At 39.4% G+C, this 20,358-nt stretch overlaps 1 protein-coding gene across 2 annotated transcripts; it reads left to right on the top strand.

The window, feature by feature from the left end:
- Positions 1–6,206: 6,206 nt before the first annotated feature.
- Positions 6,207–20,358, top strand: LOC149080290 (G protein-coupled receptor 83-like). Of its 2 annotated transcripts, XM_089239420.1 has the most exons (3): positions 6,214–6,249; positions 10,758–10,870; positions 15,898–20,358. In XM_089239420.1, the coding sequence occupies exon 3, from the start codon at positions 15,958–15,960 to the stop codon at positions 17,140–17,142; it is 1,185 nt and encodes a 394-aa protein (XP_089095546.1). In that variant the 5' UTR covers positions 6,214–6,249; positions 10,758–10,870; positions 15,898–15,957; the 3' UTR covers positions 17,143–20,358. The 2 variants fall into 2 exon arrangements, with proteins under 2 accessions (XP_089095547.1, XP_089095546.1); XM_089239421.1 differs by lacking the exon at positions 10,758–10,870 and having other exon boundaries at positions 6,207–6,249.

The raw sequence follows: 20,358 nt of genomic DNA, 5'->3' as shown, positions 1-20,358 counted from the left end.
TGTGGAAAGAGAGAGATGAACCCGCTCTAGCATGCAAGTCGTCACTGCCGCATGCAAGGCAGCTACAAGGTCTTGCGAGTCAAGTGTATGCCTATAGACATGCGCTTTGAGAGAGATCCCATAAAAAAAGTCTAAAGGGTTTAGGTCAGGGGATCTAGCAGGAAACTGTATTGGACCACCGTGGCCAATCCACCGATTTGGGTATTCTGGATTTAACCACTGGCGGACATTCGATGCGTAATAGGCGGGTGCCCCATCGTGCTGCAGCCAAAGATTTTGCAAGATAGACAAGGGTACGTCGTCGAAGAAGTCTTAGAGGCAGGCCCGTAGCCAGAAATTTCGTTACGGGGGGAACTAAAGTGATCGAAGAAAAAGATGGCCAAATCTATTGTTCTGTCATTTCCTCATATTTCGGGGGAGACCAGACCCTTAAGTACCCCCTCGCTACGGCTTTGCGGGGAAAGAAAACGAGATAGTTTTCAGCAATCGGACGTTGTGGAAGCAGATATGGTCCCAGAAGATTGTTGTTTCTAATACCACACAAAACATTAATTCACCAACGAACCTGATAACAAGCATTTGGACGTGCTGTATAGAGATTGGAAGAATCCCATATATGCCTGTTGAAGACACCTTCACTGTCCTGTTGCTTCGTCAGTCCATATAATCCTATTTAGGAAAGTGCTATTTATCGAATAAAAAACTTGAACTGTCTGTTATAATTCTTTAAATACAATTGACAGTTTTAAATGGATTTGCAGCATGAAAATGAGCAATATGGAGTATAATACTAATGCAATGTTTGTTATGCTGCACATAATGTTGAAGCAGCCATTGGCAGAATTCTTTTCTTCGCGGATAATCTTTTGATAAAAGTGCTTTCACCCGTGTGTAATGATGCGGATTAGAGAACTCATCGTGCAAAATGTTTAAGACAGGTGACGAATTTAATTCTCGTGTGATCGCTCGACTGTTGGTCGTTGGATCCGATTTAACCAACGACAACACGTTATCTTCGAAAAACAACGTTCTTACGGACGATACTGGCCCAACGTCTACGTTTGGTTGTGGTGATACATACCCTGACTCACTCAACCAGCAGTCCAGTCGCAAAATAACTTTATGGTCAGAGTGTTTCCGCGTTCAGTGCCGTCTTAACGCATGGGTCCACCTGGGGGCCCTCAAAAGAAGAGGGACTTCAGAAAATGGAGAAGCAGTTGAATTTTTCGAGAATTTCCCAGGTAGGGCCTCAGAAAAATCACTTGGCCCAGGGGCCCATGATGCTCTTAAGACGGCTCTGTCCACGTTGGATACCGTTGACTATAATTTTGCTGCTTGCAAGTTTGATCCGTGGCACTCACCTAATATAGGGTGCATGTCACAATATTCTTGTAAGCTGAATGCCGTCCAATTAGAAATTAAAAAAAATATAAACCGCAGTACTTTCTGGAGAATAAACAAAATGACTAACGCTTATCTATAACCTCTGTGAAGCTGGCGTTGTGAGATGCAAAGAAGATATTCTGATTGACTTGTGAAAAAAGTTTTTTGTCTTTCCTGAAAAGTGCGAGAAAAAAAAATGGTTTCTACATCTCTCTTTCGTTTTCTGTGAGGTTTAATACATTTTTTAGCATTTTCAAAACTGCTCGTATCGAATATATACAACCAACATTTTTGAAAATGCATTTATACGACTAATAATGTATTGTGGACTAGCTGTTATACTCGTAGCTTCGCTCGCATGGATTTGGTAATCTGAAAATTTCTCAGTGAGAACTTCCCATATGCCACATTTGAAACCCTCATGACCTCTTTCTTTCAAACCGAGCACAACTCAGGTCTATCACAATTTATGGGCGATTTACTACCTAGTGAGTTGTGCCAGAGGTGTAACTGTGCGTGTACCTAACAGTCTGGCTGCATATGTAGTGTTGTTTGATTTTACAGTGCTGCCATCTATATTTCATAAGTGAAGTGAGTGATGTGTTATGATTGAATTTGTGCTGTTTGTAAGTCTCTGGCGAGACTTTAACGGAGAGTTCGGCTCGCATTTATGCCTTGAAGTTGGGAACCACAGAAAACCACCACTATGGTGACGGTGGGGTTCGAACCCGGGTCCTCGCAATGCGAGTCCGTCACTATGACCACTCGACCACCATAGCGGCTCTCATGACCCCACTTAAGGGATGGATGAATTTTCAGAAATCCCGTCTTTAAATATAATACTGCTTAAATTTCATATTCACGGCTTCAGTGATTTCGGATCAGTGATGATTACTCTATCTTTGAACTGCCCCTCCCCAGGGGGGTTGAATTTCGAAAAATACCTTCTCAGTGAGTCTCTACATTACAATACAAAAATACTGACAAATTTCATATTTACAGCTTCAGCGGTTTCGGCTCGGCGTGATTTTTCCATATGACCTTCCCTCTATCGCATGTCCCCTCCCCCCTTATGACCCCCTTTGTACAAATTGCATCCAAGGATTGAAATCATCCTGATTTCATGCATTCGTATGTCAAACTTGCTAGAAGAGTGCTCCTCTTTTGATGATGAGTACAGGCAGTGCTCGCGAAAGGTTGAACACCTCTGCTTTACGTCATGAAATAAAACTACTAACGAAATTTCATGAATACGCTTACTTTTTACCCCCTTAGGGGTCAAATTTCGGAAAAACCCTTCTAAGTTAGTCTTTACATCATGGAATAAAGGATCTCCGTCCCACTTGTTTTTTCCGCATGAGGAAAAAAAGTTCTCATGCAGGTAATAATCACCAAAGCTACCCCCCAATCTTGTACACGTAACGGGGCTTTAGGGGTCGAATTTCGGAAAATACCTTTTTTGCGAATACGTCATGAAACAAAACTATTGACCAAATTTGATATTTACCGGTTTCCTCTCGGCGATGATGAATCAGTCAGTCAGGACATGTTATTTTATATATACATATTGTATAGATTGTATCTTATGAGTTATGACATCTTGAACTGGAATAAAAACTGAATTGAAATTGAAAAAACAATTGGAAGTTCAGTTTTTAGTTTCTTTATAAAGGGAAAAAGTTTTACGCTATTTTGTATTTTTACCAAGATGGGTTTACATTTAAAATGTTATTTAAATTAGTTAGCAAATTAAATAAAAAAGATATGCGCAATCATTATATCTTGGTAAAAATACCTTAGTGTCTGGATCATTTAATGAGTAAAATAATGATTTGCACATATGATCTGAAGACAAGTGTGCAGATATGTTTTTAATCTGGCTGTGCAAATAAAAGTTAATGCAGAGTCAGTTTACTCATTGTTGCAACTATTTTGATAGGTATTAATGTAAACTTTTTCGTCTCGAACCCCAGTTGCCAGATAGAATCTTTTTTTTCTCTCTTTTCCCCGTACAAATCTCGAAACAGTAAAAGCATCAACCTATTTGCTACGTTTCTGATAATTTAAGGCTCGGATTTTTATAACGTGTCATATTTTTCTTGTCTAACGTGCTTTTTCTTATTTCCATGTCTCCTTCAGCATGAAAAAAATTTAGCGCCCGTTGGGGAATATTGTCCGCTCCTTTGGTAGCCAGACGTGTGTTCAAAACGGCTGAAGGGAAATTAATTTTAGAAATTGAACGAATCATGTTAGATTTATTATTGTAGATCATTATTGTGTGTGTGGATTTATTATTCAGATTTATTATTGTCTCCCCCCTTTCCGCTACTGAAATGTGAAAAGAAAAGAGCATTCAGAGAGTATAAAAGTGGACGAGTTGACTTGTTATTGTTTATTGATAAAAGATGTACGTTGAATAGGAAATACCAAAAAGGAAGTTGAATCTAGGTTGGGAGATAACATTAGCACTGACCCAAAATAATTTTTCAGGTATGTCAATAGTGGATGTAAGGGGATAGTTATCCCCCTCTCATTAGAAGTGTCTAGGGTAGAGAGTAATGCAAGCATGTGTAATGCATTCAATGATTTTTTCTCGTCAGTTTTTAATAGAGAAAACGATATTCAATGTACGGGTGTTCCAAGACGCAATAAAATCCTCAACGATATTCAAGTGGAAGATGAGGAGGCCCTAAAAAATGTATGCGCAAGCAAAGCATCAGGACCAGATGATATCTATCCTAGGAGAGTCTTCAGGGAATGTGCTAATGAATTGTTGAGGCAGTCGCACAAATTTACAGGAGTAGTGTTTCTGAGGGTATCGTCACAAGCGATTGGAAGCTTGCTAAGGTGGTTCCGATGTTTAGAAAGGATAGTAGAGAAGCTGTGTCCAATCACACATCGTCCAGTGAGTCTGACGAACTCTCTCGAAAACTTTGGAAATTATTATCAAAAGGCAATTGGCGAAGTAGATAGACAAGGATAATGTATTGTCGGATAATCAGCATCAGTTCAGAAAGGGGAAGTCATCATGTGTAACCAATCACATGACCAAGGCTTTGAGTGGGGGCAAAAATGTAGATGTTGTTTAGCTTGATTTCCAGAAGGCATTCAATCGGCAATCGAAAAATGCGACCAATAAGCACGTCGGTTACTTTCGAGCGAATGTAACCAATAGACTTATTGGCTGTTCTTTTGAAGTTTTATAAAATATACTTTATCAAACTTTTACAATGTAATCCCAGCCTTATAAAGAAAGAAAGAGCCGCTGTGGTGGTCGAGTGGTCATAGTGACGGACTCGCATCACGAGGATCCGGGTTCGAACCCCACCGGCGCCACAGTGGTGGTCGGCTGAAGTTGGTTTTCTGTGGTTTCCAACTTCAAGGCGCGAATGCGAGCCGATCTCCCCGTTAAAAAGTGTCGCCACAGAGAGCAACAGGCCTACAACGTAACAAATATTCAATCATTACACTTCCCTCACAATTTGAAGTATAGATGGCAGCACTTTACTAGCTACAACAACAGTACAACACTAGCTACACACTCAGACTGTTAGGTGCACTCACTTTGTTCCAGACTCTGCCACGAAGCTGGGCTGGAAGAGATCTCGGCAACGGGATAAGTCCGGTGGCAGAGCCCCTGGCGTTCATTCATTCAGCCTTATAAAGAAATTATTTACAAAAAGTGCTGCTCGCTTTATATCAGAGGCCTACTCGAAGGGGGTATAGTGCCCCGTGCCAAAGCCTCCTAGTAGTGGTATAGACGCCTCCCCCCGTTCGATGGATAAAGAAAATATAAACTTGGAAACGAATTTTTGTTTTACGAGCTCACGGTAATTCTGTCCATATTATATCGAGCCATTCAATGTCGATTTCGAACGGCTACAGAACATTTCAGCCAGATCTGGGATCCAGAATAAGAACTCGTAAAGGTAAGTTAGCACGTTTGTTTTAAAATACTAGAACATCTCTGAAACTTGCGAGCACAGTTCATGAAATTCTTGAAAGTTGGAAAGTTGAAATTTACAATGTGGTTTTAGTTTGCATTTTTATCTGTTAGATCAGCATTACACCGTAAAAGTTTTGTAAAAGCTCTTTGATAAGACTGGAAAAAAGCAACCAATAAGAGTATCGGTTACATTCGAGCGAATGCAACTAATACACTTATTGATGGGTTTTCTTCAAGTTTTGCGAAAGTTCTTTTATGAAACTTGAAAAATGCCACCATAAGCTTATGGGTTACATTCAAGCAAATGGAACAAATAAAATTATTGGTTGCATTTGTCATGTTTTATAAAAGAATTTATAAAACATTTTTAGTGTAAGGCCGGAATTACACTGTAAAATTCCTAGGAAGTTCCAATTTTTTTAAACACGTGTACATTTCTACGTTCGAGTGACATATAGAGTACATTTTTATATATGTATATTTTTATTTTTTATTTCATGGTCTCGAGTATTTCAATTCAATTTCTTCTCTCGGATATGTACGAGATGTGATTACTTCCCCCTTCCGATGAAAAAATATTGACAATTTTTTTTTCCTTCATTTTATTTTGGATGATAAAAGATTTGAGAAAAATCGTTTCTTTTGAATGAAAAATTCTAAAAAAAAAAGTATCAAAATTCATTAACACACAAATCGGAATAATACTGACACATCAATGTTCTTGGAGTTTTTAGTTGGTTTTCTTTCGGTGCAAAGAAAGCCGTAAGCGTGGTGTTATTTCGATTTCCACTGGTACAATTATTCTTGGTGCTAAATATATAACTTTACTCTACGCATGCTCACACTTTCGTACAAGAGCATCGTAAATTTGATTCGAGGAAACTCTCTCTATAACTCGACTGAAGATATCTTCAGAAAAGGTAGATATTCTCTGTATCGTTTTTTTTCCGGCTAACAGTAACGATTTAGTTGTAGATTTTTTAAATGTGTGAATGTATATAGGCCTATGTGTAGTATATATGTTACGGTAAATTTTAAATATCAGTAGTTATGCATAATCACCGACCACTTCAGTAAGTTTGATAAATTCCACATTTATCATTTTTACTGGTGATCATGCATAATTCCCAAATAAAAATGGTGAGTTTGATAAATAAATCGTGAGTTTTGGAAAAATCATGCGGAAATATCACTTTAATTTAACCAGTTATCAGTTTTGCCCGTACACTACATGTATTTTGCCATAAAAATTAATTTACAGCTAAGCTTCAGTTCACGAGCATAATTCGTTCCATGAATGTGCTCATATATCGAATCAAATTTCCCATAGAAAATAATGGAAACTCAAATGGACTCGTTCCATAATCGTCTCCCTTTTGGCAGTCATGATCAGAGGAAAAGTGCAGGTTGATTTATTTTAAATTATTGTATTTTTCCTTCTTCCTATTTTATATTGAAGGCTCGAGTATTTTCGGAATGATGCAAAAGACGGGTGGGCGAACCTTCGCGGCATTCAATCTTTCGAAGTGTCTATCTCACTTCGCTTTTAACAACTAACACGTGAGGTTGTGCCGCCACTTTACCTGTCGCACTGTCGCCGCTTCAATTCACAATTTACGAAATTTGTTAATTTTGACCACCGACCAATGACCACTCTTATAAAAAAAATTTTTATAAGAGGAAAAATTTAAAAAAATAAATAAATAAAATAATCTCTTTCGGCAATTTTGACTTCTAAAAGAGCCTTTGGCCACCCCTTTCCCCTTTAAACATGCACTTACACCATTACACATACATAACTTCCTTGTCTGTCCCTTCATCGGGGGTCCCCAAGGGGCCCCAGCCCTTATGTTGGCTAATGGCCCGCCTTAAGGGTCAGTCACCATCGCGAAATTTTGAGTCTGGTCTGGTCATATATTTTCCGCTGACCATACGCCCCTTTTTTGAAGTAGAGTGTCCCGGTTTTTTTGGTGTTTTTTTTTCGAATCTATTTGATTTCAGCGATGACCCGTTATTCAACCTACCTTTGTAGTAGTGGTAAGATTTTTACCTCAGTAAAATATAACAAACCCATGCAGGAGGGGGTATAGGGGTCCCGTGTCTGCCCCAAGACCAGTGCCGTATTAATGCATGGGCCCACCTGGGCACGGCCCGGGGGCCTCAAGAGAATGCAGGCCTCATAAAAATGATAACCAGTTAAAATTTTCGAGAATTTGCCAGGTGGGATCTTAGAAAATTCGCTTGGCCCTGGGGCCTATGATGCTCTAAAGACGGCCCTGCCCAAGACAATCAAAAATTTAAATTATCGTTTTGAATAAATTAAAATATTGAAAGAAAATACCTTTATGTGTGCTATATTTTTCAGTTTCTGTTAATTTAAAATCTTTTTTGAAGGTAATGAATTCAAAATGTCTCTGAGACAGATGTCACGCGCCCCCCTCATAATATTCACATAAAAGTGTGAAATTCTGTTATAAATCGATAAAGTGGTGAAAAATGGGTTTAATCATCCATCAATGATGGTTTTGATCATGAATTCTTTAAAACCATGCTTATGTATTTTACAGTTTTTAACCATTGATTGGATTGGATTGTTGATGATTTAGTTGGATTCGCGTTTCAAGTTCTCCGATAATTTAAACTGACAACCATCACCACAAAGTAAAGTTGCGGGTCATTTGAGTAAAGTTTCAGAATATTGGGGAAGCTTGCATTGAAAACAGAAAGTGATACAAATACATAATGTAGGGGTTTTCGAACTGTGTACCGCGGAACCCTGCAAAGGTTTTCCGAAGAAACTGTTAAACTGCTCTGGGGAGCCGTTGATCAGGAAAAGAGGTGAAGCGGGTGGAAAAAGTTTGAGAACCCCTCACATAATCTCTAAGTGTGTAAGAGGCCCATCCAACGGTACACATCCTCCAACGCTGCCTGTGCCAGGATCTTTGACGGGCCCCCAGGCCAAGTGATTTTTCTGAGGCCCTATTAGGCAAATTATCGAAAGTTTCAACCAGATATAATTTTTGTGAGGCCCCTCTTCACTTGGACCCCCCCCCCCGAGCCGTGCCTGGGTGCGCCTATTCTTTTTTTGACGGCACTCCCGCCCTTAGTTAAGGAGCCCGGTGCGTCTCAATAGTTTCGGACACGAAAAATATTTGCCCGATTTTGGGGGGGGGGGAAAGATATCGGCATCCATTATTTCAAAATATAAAAGAATGCTCTGAAATATCCATGCAAAAATGTTAAATACACAATTGAATAAATTAACACAAAAACTGGCGAAAATTCAGCACTGAAGGTAATTTTAAATTAATGAGAGAAAATAAAATCCTGAAACTGATAAAAATTTTGGACTTGATGAATCAAAAATAATTGAAAGAAATAATTCCTGCACCAATAAAAATTCAAAATTTACGGGGGAAAAATGTCAGAATTGTTGAAAGAAATAATTCCAGAATTGATGAAACTTGAGAATTAATGCAAGAAGTTATTTCAGAATTCATGAAAGCCTCCAATAGGTTACCGTGAGTGCGTAGGCCCACAAAGCACGGTGCCCAGTGCGACCGCTCCTGTCGCACACTCCTAAGAGCGGCTCTCACTTTCACAGCGGAAATCACTTTTCCTCATTTCTCTCTTTGACTGCCTCAACCGTTTTTTCCACTGAGGGCAAAGTAAGAATCGGGTAACGGGATGCCGAGACTGAGGTGAAAAGATGCTTGGATAGTCAGTGAATATCTGTTGTTTAAATTTTGTTGGCTGGGCTATGCCCTCACATCCCGTAGGCTGGGATTTTTGGCGACCCCAAGCACAGGCGGATTTAAGGGCGGGCGCACCAGACACACACCCTGGGCTACGTAAAAACCAAACGTTACACTTTTTTCTAATTTAAGGGGTCCAGTATTTACTTTTGCGTCCGGGGTCTCAACTGACTTTAATCCGCATCTGCCCCCCCCCCCACCAAGTAAAACTTTTCACGGGCCCTTCTGTAGTGAATTTACAGCTTGAAAATAACCCAAAAAAAATTATGGTAATTGTCCCAGGCCCTAGGGCTGTTCCCATGTCTGCCTTACCCTTGTGGGATCAAATGCCGAACTTGACCATACGGAAATCGAGCGTAACATCTGCACAACAATTTTAGCGAATTTAAGAGGAACTTGAAGTTATTGGCAACATTCCCAGTTTAAACGACAGTGGATGGTTTTTCTACAGTTAATTACACAAAAAAATGTCATTTAGATAAAAGCAAACTTACGTGGGGTAGAATCTAGTTCATCAATATGTCACTATGAAATCCTTTGAACTTTGAAAAAAAAATCTTAAGCATTTTTTTTTTTTTTTTTGCTGACATAGGAGCGTTTCATTATTCTAACAAAGCAAATTTGTGATTACTACTATCTGACATAAATAGTTCAATTTTAGACGAACGGCAAGGAATGGTTCGATTCTCTACATCCAGGTGGTCATCCGACAGAGATGAGCGTAAGAAAAATTACATACCATAGGAAGTCCAGCCAGGTCCACAACTAGGGGTGAGCAGACTGGTTTCGTGTCCCGGACGCTAGACCTGAGGGGCACAAATTTCATTCTGAAACCTCGCCTTCAACATTACAAGGAGGCGTCAAAATGCGCGCTTGCCCCGGGTGACCAAGCATCTAGTTGCGGCCCCGAGTCCAGTATAGGAATCCGTATTACTGTACAGCAGAAACGATTTTTCCCCCCATGTGGTAGGTATACTGTATATCTATTCAAGAAAACAGCCAGGGAATTTTAGCCGCACACTAATTGCATGCTATCAGCGGCTCTCTTTTCGCTGAGTAAAAAAAAAGACCGACAACTTCAATATTGTTAATTGAACGCATGTGTTGAATGGGTCTGCAAAACGATTTGAAATATTTGGTTCCGAGGAAAACAAGAAGCTAATATCCGTTTGCAATTCCCATTTCCCCAAGGTCTTCATTTTGAACAACACAACGCAAATCACACGAGTAGGGAGATGAATACAAGAAACAGTGGGAAGAAAATGGCAACGACGTTTGGTTAATGGTGTCCTTTTTTAAGCAAAATTCTGTTTTGTTAACCCTAGGGGACAATGAGCAAGCCAGACGTTTTAGGAAAAGTGTGCAAACTTCTCAAACATGAATTCATAGGTTCTCCGTGGGTGGGGGGGGGTGGGGGGGTTACTGTTGGCAGTGCGGGAAGGTAATGGAAAAAAACACGCAAATTGAAATAAAAATATAGTGATTTAAAATACTTTTTTTTAATTACTTAAAAAAATTTCCTTCACTTTTCCATTGTACAACATGATGTATAATTTGTGTATGTGTGCATGTCCAGAAAAGAGATGCACGAGACATTTTTGTCTCAATTTTCATGGTGCATGCAATCAGTGTTTGATCTCGTTTATCGAATCATCTTTTCTTTCATGCACAAGAATCATCGTTGAGATTTGTCTTCTGTAAATATAGAATGCTGAAACGATTATTCACATGCGTTCTGGAAGTAGTAGCGGAGAGGTTTCCTGGTGTTTTCGACGATAACTTCATGGTGATAATTAAAACATTGTGTATCTTTTCTTTTTATATATTATATATATTATACACTGCTCAAAACAATTAGGGGAGCAAGCAAAAAAGTGAAGAAAGCTGTGCGAGACAGCCACGTATTGGCATACAATGAATAGTACACGCGTATCAATGCGCAATACAGAAAAAAGACGTAAAAAAATTTGGAATTAAGCTTTAATTCTTTGAAAATATGGAAAAAACATGAAAAGATGATTTAGGGCAACAATTTGGTTACATGTAAACGATAAAAAAAAGTACTGTTTAGACATGATGCATGAGTTTTAATAGGGCGTGTGGTCTCCTCGAACAGCTAAGACTGCTGCACACCTGTTTGCCATGGATGCGATGAGGTTATCGATCAGATATGGGGAATACTGTTCCACTCCTCAAGAAGTGCAATCTGCAAGTCTCGGACAGTAACAGGCAGCCTTGGTCGCGCAGCAATGCGTCGTCCGGGACATGCTCGATTGGATTCAGGTCAGGAGAGCACGCTGGCCATTCCATACGCTGTATTGTTTCAGCTTCAAGCATGTTCTCCACCAGACGAGCTCTATGCGGTCGGGCATTATCATCCTGGAAAACAAAGGAATCTCCAATGGCTCCAGCGTAAGGGATGACATGAAGTCACAGTATCTCGTCTGCATACCTTCGGGCCGTCAAAGTGCCATTCCGAATGATATGCAGGTCTGTACGTCCGCCTATGCTGAATCCACCCCATACCATCCAACCAGCTCGTCTGTATTGTGACCTTTCACGAACGAATGCGGGATTATTTCGAGTGCCCCTGTCCCTCCATACCAGAACACGTCGGGTGTCATACTCCATACTGAATCGGGACTCGTCTGTAAACAGCACTTGGCTCCAATCATGTTGCTCCCAATCTAGATGTTCAGCAGCCCATCTTCTTCGGGCCGCACGGTGGCGTGGGGTCAACGGAATGCAGACCATTGGCCTACGTGCATAGAGCCCTCCCTCATGAAGCCGATTACGTACTGTTTGACTGGACACCCTTCGTCCTGTTGCCAAGAGCAACCGTCTTTGCAGCTGCGTAGCATTCCCTGTTTTGTTTCGACGGGCTGTTAACCGTATATACCGGTCATCAGTTGCTGTAGTGACGCGTGGCCGACCTTGCCCTGGTCGACGTCTAACATTTCCTGTTTCTTGGAATCGATTCCACAGCCTTGCAACAACACTTCTGGCGACTCCAACAGCGTCCGCGACACTACGTTGTGTTTGCCCGGATTCCAGTCTGCCTATAACACGCCATGCCATGGATTCCGGTGAATCACGTTGTTGAGACATCCTCAAGTCACCTTGTCTCAAAAAAAAAATACTGCGCAATTGAATTTCACAGTTACGGCAGTAAAACAGACGTTTCTGCAACATCCCGATTTCTGCCCTTATCTCCTTTTTCTGGTTTTTAACGTCATGAACTTTGATTTGCATATGAAGTTTTCTTCTTCCGTTTCCTGCTAGGCTTTAAATTATGGATGATTCATTTCATGTTACTTATCGGTATATATCTTTGCGTAATTTTGTTAAAACCATGTCCTCCCCTAATTGTTTTAAGCAGTGTATATTTGAAGTCATTTATGTATTTTTTTCCCTTCACAAATTCCCCCTCACACTGCCAGAAGTCATGGAAAATGGAAAAACAAACGTCGAACCATTTCTCCTCTTCCTCTTTGAATCTCAATATGCAGCATCTCATTTCACTAAGATGTTTTTTAATACATGTTTCTGTGTCTATATTTGTTTATTTATACTTATGTTGAGCTTCGAATTTTATTTTTGATAATAGCACTAGAATAAACGATTCTGTAGACTGATTTTTTTTTTGTCGTATAAACTTCAGATAACAAAGCTATGTCATTATTGCATTTATTATTATTTTTTGTTTTATTTATATTTCTTTACATTTCTCAGCGACTGTTTTGTACTTTTTAACTACATCGATGAGACTATTGATTGATGTTTTTTAACCCTTTACACGGCATAATAGCAATAAGCTTCCTTATGATTTCCAGCAGTAAATGGGTATATAAAGTAATGAAAAAGTAATGGGTATAAATCAGTTTTTGAAAGTGTGCGTCGCTGTTTCTAGGGGCATCGCCAACCTTTATGTGGGGTGTCGCGGCGAGTTTGAGATATTGATTTGTGCTCCTATTTATGCTTTGAAGAAGTTCTTTTATACGGGAAAATATCTATTAATCTATCGTGTAGAGCCGCTGACAAATCATGAATTAGGCAAGGGAGCAGTGGTCGACAAAAGTTTGTGAACCATTGGTATAGGGAAAAGGGTTCCACTAAGAGAGGGATTAACTTTACAAAATATTTGGCGAGATATCTTGTAAATGCCACTCAAAGGGTTGAGATTCGTCTGAAATCAGCGATGAAACGTACTGTCTCAAGTCTATTGCTGTGACTACCGTTGTGGTATTGAGATTCTATGATGCTCATTTTATTCTCATTCTTAATGGACATACAGGGTGTATGGGAAAGTCCCTTGGACCTGAAATGACTTGCAAACAAAAAGAGCTACAGCGAAGCAACTCCTTACAAGGAAAGGGTCCCACGGATGTCTTCAAAAATTTTAATTTTTTTTTTAAAAAAAGCGCTTTCAGTGCAATATTTGAGTTATGTTCAAATGGTGATTGGTATTGCTGAGCAATACTATTCAAATGATTGGTATTGCTTTAGCAACATGAGCAGATATGTTCCAGCTTCCCTGTATTTGATTAATTATTACAAGAGTTGTTGGAAGTGGCGGCCGCTGACGTCATTGCACAGTCTACAACGACGTAAAAACAATTTCCGGACGCGCTCGAAGATACCAGGTATGCTTTTGATGTCTGCTGCAGCGACGATAATGCGCGCTATGAGAACCTTTGGTGTGTCCACAGGCTGTTGATGCATCCACCCATTGCCATCTGCTCGACCGTAAATCAGCTGCATATCAGCGTATTCCTTGTTCGTGTAGTCAGCGATCACGATAATCATTGAAACAGACAACTAACTGCTACGTGTGCTTACTACCGCAATAGCGCTAGTTTACGTCGTCCGCAGCGCGGGATTCTACCCCAGCGCATGCGTTTCGCGACGTTGCTCACGTCAAATATGGTGAGCGAACCCACGAACGCATTCAGCGATCAACTGACATCCAACTTTCGTCTCCTCTGGACTCAGAGCCTGCATGCGTTTTTCGCGATTTTCACCCTCTGAACGTGGTTTGCGACACCATGTTCTATTTCAATTTTTGTTCCTCTTGATGGCTACTAACAACCCTCCGAGTTTCTCGGTCCATTAACAGAACATCCTGTATATAATTCTAAGAATAAAACAAACATAATTTATATGTGGGAGTTGCCAATGCGTATTTTTACAGAATTGATAAAATCGTGAACCCGGCCTGGCTGGGTATTCAAGAAACTGATTAAATCGAAAAAGGGAAGGTGAGAAATATCGAAAAGGTGATCGTGCAGGGAGATCAACATAGGGTAGGTGCAAAAGAAATACAAAAATTCTGTGGGACATCGCCCGTCACAGAAGGGGCAGTAGTGATGAAACGGCTGCAACCCAAACACACACACGGGGTAGAAGGAGGAATCGAGATATCTGTAGAGGATTAGAGTTGCTAACGTAATTTTTTGGGTTAAATTGTTCACAAAAATATCAATTAGAAATTTCAGAAGCAGTCCAGAGAAGTAAAGTGTACCATTCAGTTCGAAGTTACGCAATTCGCTGGGAAAAAATTCTGACAAAAAGTTACAAAACCGGAGTTGCCCTAGCCTTGTTTGGTATGGAGACACTACTTTATACTTAGTTTAAATGCATGACTGTGCGATTTTTTTGCCCTATCCAACCACTTGAGAGCACGTTTAAACATATTGAAAGAAACCGGGAGTCTTCCAAACTCCATGTAGATTATATGGGAAGCGGTGTACATCGGGATATCATAACTTTTTTTAATGAAATAGAGTTGAAGGGAATCGATTACATCAGATCCGACACCCCAAATTTCTGAACCGAAGAGAAAGGATGGGAGAATAGTAAAATAAAAAACTCTCTCTCTGATTATGTCTCCAAAATTTGGCAAATGTATCAATGAGGAGGAGTACAATAGTTTATTAATAAGCAGTTTGGAGTAGGTTTTGTCTATTTGCCTTGTGATAGATCCGTTATAGTGGAAATTAATCCCTAAATACTTATAATGATTGAAAAATTCAATCTCTTCGCCGAGAAAAGATCACCTGAAAGTGACAGGGGGCCTGAATCCTCTCCTAAAATCCACAATCTTGGATTTAGATAGGTTTACCTGGAGGTAGGATTCAGGAACAAAAGTCTCTAGCTTGTTTATCAATCTCTGCAGTTCACTGTTGGAATATGCCATCAGAACTATATCGTTGTCAAAAGCTAGGACATTCACCGTCTCGTTGAAATGCGAGACATCAGAAACTTCCAAAGAAAGTTCTACAAGAAAATCGTTGATGAAGACATTTAAAAGAAGAGGCCTGAAGTCGCATCCCTGTTTTACCCCTTTTAGAATACGAAACTTCTCTGATAGGCCAGCATGCGTGAGAACTGTGCCATGGTTTGAATTATACAGACCAACTATTGTGTTAACAAATTTGCAGCTCAAACTAAGACGAAAAAGTTTAGTAAAGAGTAAATTTCTATTTATTGAGTCAAACGTGGCCCTGAAATCCACAAAGAAAGCAAATAGTTTCTGACGCCCTCGCGAGAGGGATTTCTGAATCAAGGTGTCCAAAATAAGAATATTGTCGAAATTTGAGCACCCGCTTCTAAACCCAGCCCCTGAAAGGGGATAAAATATCATTCACAGAGAGCCATTTTTTCAAGCGGTGATACAACTCGAAACCTATGATATAGAAACAGCAATAAATTTTGAAAAAAAATTTCAAAATGTACGTGATAATACTAATTATTATTATTTTATTGTTGGCATTATTTTGTATTTTTTCACTTTCAACATCGTTATTATTATAGGTTTCATCATCGAAGAAAATGTGACATTATAAAGATTAGAAACAAGAAAAGTTTAAACCAATGGCGCACATGAATGTATCAAAAGTACTGGAATTGCTGAAGAAGTCCGCTTTTGAAAATCGAAATGAATCGTACCGGTCACTTTTTACAGAAGATAAATTTTTCAGTTTTCCGAAATCGATATTTTGGAACGAATCCCATCTCAGCGTTGCTATCAATTGGACTACACAGAACCACCATCAGATAACAAATGTTCAAACTTTTATGAGAGACGCACTTATTATTGTATTTTACTCTCTGATCATATTAATATCCATTCTCGGAAATACTTTGGTATTTCACGTTGTGTACAGCAAATCGAAAATGAGCACAGTCACTAACGTTTTCATTGGAAACTTGGCAATTTCTGACCTGTTTCTTGGTTGCTTTAGTGCTCCATTTCATGTAGCAAGGATTCTTATGGACAACTGGCATTTAGGAAAAGTACTTTGTGTTAGTATATCAACGGTACAATCAATAAGTGTTTCAGTTTCAACACTGACAATGGCTTGCATTGCGGTAGATCGCTACGCACTCATTGCAAAACCATTAAAATCACGAACCAAAAAGATTTCCGCTAGATTAAAAATAGCCTCAATATGGATAATAGCTCTTTTTTTTTCAACTCCGTATATGATTTATACAGATGTTACTGAAATAATGTCATTCAGAAAACTTCAACGATGCGCTGTAATTTATCCAGATCCCCCTGAAGAGTATAGGAAATGGACAACTGTAACATATTTCTTCGTTCTTTATGTTTTCCCACTCGGAGTGGCCGGTATAGCTTACAGCAAAATCATGTATCTCCTTTGGTATAGGAAAATAGTGGGTACTATGACAGAAAACCAACGTCTGCACCATAGGAAAACTAGATGGAAAAGTATTAAAATGCTCATGTTAGTAGTTATTATATTTGCTGTTTGCTGGTTTCCTTTGAATTCCTATCATCTGTACAATGATTACTTGAATCTTTCTAGCCCCTGGAAGCATAAATCTACAGTTTTCTTGTTTTGCCACTGGTTTGCTATGAGCAGCATATGCTACAATCCTTTTATATACTGTTGCTTTAATGAAACATTCAGAAGAACAGCGAAACTCTATTTTTCCGGTGTTTTCAAACTCTTTAGTTTTTGCAAATGCCACCGAATTCCGCGGCTGATTTCATTGCTCCAGCAAAATGAAACGTCCATAACTTCTCATTAATCAAACCACTTAAAGCTTGATATAAAAAATCCCAGTATGTAGGAACAGGGCCGCAACCAGATACGTGGCCAGCTGGGGCAAGCACGCATTTTGGTGTCCCCTTGTAATGTTGAAAGAGTGGTTAAAGGGTGAAATTTGCGCCCTCTTCTGATCCGGCGGCCGAGGCATCGAATTCACCTGCTTCCCCCCCAGTTGCAACGCTGTGTAGGAAGAATAATAAAACCAGAAATGATGAAAACTGATAAAAAAGGCAACTTTAAACTTATCGGTTATCATTCTATGGCTAAATATGGAGGAATAACATCTACACAGGGTAATGTTCTGTAAGACCTAATTCGGCTCTTATCTCATCAATCGTTCATCATTAGAGACATGGTTTAAAAACTTCTCAAAATATATTCAAAAATCACCCTACACCAGTTTTGAGAGTGAAAATACAGTGCACAAAATGATAATGAAAAAAAAAATTATACGGTTCCCCCGTCCTATAACCTCTTAATATAAAGTTGTTGCTCTATCTCCTCTGAGCCCATCCAAACCAATGACATGTTTTTAACTGCAATATTTACTGAGATATTTGCATTTTAAAAATCAAAGAAACGCTGGAAAAGAACAACATAATGAGCTTGTCCGTTAGTTTATGCCGTTCTTTCCCACCTTTTCTCCGATTTTTAAATTAAAATATCTCAGAGAATATTCTACTTGGAAACGTGGGAATGTTTTAAGTTGGGCTTAGAAAAAACTAGCCAACAACTTTCTAATTGGGAGTTGGAGAATAGGGGACCGTATAAAAAACTTAGATTTTTTTTTATATTTTGTGATACACTGCATTTTAAACTGATATAGGGTGATTTCTTCAACGACGAACGGTTGGTGTGATAACGGGAAAATTAGGACTTACAGGACACCACGTATATTCAAGTTTCCTTTTGAAATAGACGTATAAATGGAATTAATATATTTTTTGTGGGTCATATACACTGAAGAGCCAAAAAAACTGTTACACCTGCCTAATATAGTGTAGGGCCCCCGCGAGCCCGGAGAAGTGCCGCAACCCGACGTGGCATGGACTCGACTAATGTCTGAAGTAGTGCTGGAGGTAATTGACACCATGAATCCTGCAGGGCTGTCCATAAATCCGTAAGAGTAAGAGGGGGTGGAGATCTCTTCTGAACAGCACGTTGCAATGCATCCCAGATGTGTCCAATAATGTTCATGTCTGGGGATTTAGGTGGCCAGCTGAAGTGTCTAAAGTCAGAAGAGTGTTCCTGGAGCCACTTTGTAGCAATTCTGGACGTGTGGGGTGTCGCATTGTCCAAGTCCGTCGGAATGCACAATGGACATGAATGGGTGCAGATGATCAGACAGGATGCTTACGTACCTGTCAGAGTCGTATCTAGGTATCTAGACGTATCAGGGGTCCCATATCACGCCAACTGCACACGCCCCATACCATCACAGAGCCTCCACCAGCTTGAACAGTCCCCTGTTGACATGTAGGGTCCATGGATTAATGAGGTTGTCTCCATACCCGTACACGTCTATCACCTCGAAGCAATTGGAACCGAGACTCGTCACACCAGGCAACGTGTTTCCAGTCCAGAACAGTCCAATGTCGGTGTTGTCGGGCCCAGGCGAGGCGTAAAGCTTTGTGTCGTGCAGTCATCAAGGGTACACGAGTGGGCCTTCTGCTCCGAAAGCCCATATCGATGATGTTTCGTTGAATGGTTCGCACGCTGACACTTGTTGATGACCCAGCATTGAAATCTGCAGCAATTTGCGGAAGGGTTGCACGTCTGTCACGTTTAATGATTCTCGTCAGTCGTCGTTGGTCCCGTTCTTGCATGATCTTTTTCCGGCTGCAGCGATGTCGTAGATTTAATTTTTTACCGGATTCCCGATATTCACGGTACACTCGTGAAATGGTCGTACGTGAAAATCCAAATTTCATCGCTACCTCGGAGATGCTATGTCCCATCTCTCGTGTGCCGACTATAACACCACGTTCAAACCCACTTAAATCTCGATAACCTGCCATTGTAGCAGCAGTAACCGATCTAACAACTATGCCAGACACTTGTTGTTTTATATATGCGTTGCCGACCGCAGCGCCGTACTCTGATTGGTTCGATATCTCTTTATTTGCATACGCATGCCCTTACCAGTTTTTTTGGCTCTTCAGTTTATATGTAACATTTACCCCATATTTTTTTTTAACTTTTCATATACATATTCGACTCAATCAAACAGTTGGTACAAGCATATAAAATGCACTGTGTTTTTCAGATCTATTTCCTTAGGAAAAGGAGCGCGGGTTGTCAGAAACAGTCTCGATAGTTAAAAACTTCTGTCAAGTATGTTTTGTGTGATCTCCCGGGTTTTTCACAGTATACCCTCTCTTACCCAATCGATTGTAAATACAGTAAAATTCATTCATTTTGTTATAGCGCATAGCAGTGGTTTCCCAAAATTCTTCCGAATAAAAAAAGAAATATCATTTGTATCAAAAACAGTTGAATCAGTAGGGCTACCCACGAGAAAAAAGCAATTATACATTTGAACTAGGAATTACATAGCATAAATCATTCCAGCTCTCGTTTGTTTAAAATTCCTATACAAGTTTAACAAGCATTAGAAAAACTTCGGAAAGAATTTGATGTTTTGAAGATATTATTTTTTTTATGAAAGCTTTTTTTTTTTTGGTGTGATTCCAAAACAAGCCTTTTTGTTTATATGACGCTTAAAATCGAAGTTACGTCCACTTTAGAGTGTTGCGATTTTACCTACAAGTAATCCGAGAAAAAAATTTTAAACTTGTTTTACGAAGAATGCTATTTTTGACATTTTATTGAGTTTGAAACATGATTTCTGAAAATCTATTCATTGTATCATTGCGAAATTTTGCTATAATATTTTGCTATATATTGTTGATGTTATGAACCAAAATCTAAAGTCTATCGCATATATTTGTCTAATTACAGTGTTTTATACACGATATGTAGAATTAAATTTCAAAAAATTCATACGTACATTGAAAGTAACTTGAGCCTACCATACAATCCTTTAAATTTTGCTCCAAACCTGCACCATTGCTAGCTAAATGAAATGTACTGTGAGAATAACAAAACATTTCATTCATAGACTTTTTTCAATCATGTTTTGAATATTACATGAATTTTGCTTAAAATCTGATATAAAAATGACTTTTTCATTGAA

This window comes from Pholcus phalangioides, unplaced genomic scaffold (genome assembly GCF_987345545.1).
Source record: "Pholcus phalangioides strain wild (caught in Gottingen) unplaced genomic scaffold, Ppha-v1.0 ptg000011l_1, whole genome shotgun sequence".
Classification (NCBI taxonomy): Eukaryota; Metazoa; Arthropoda; class Arachnida; order Araneae; family Pholcidae; genus Pholcus; species Pholcus phalangioides.
This window is presented reverse-complemented; position numbering and strand designations above follow the sequence as displayed.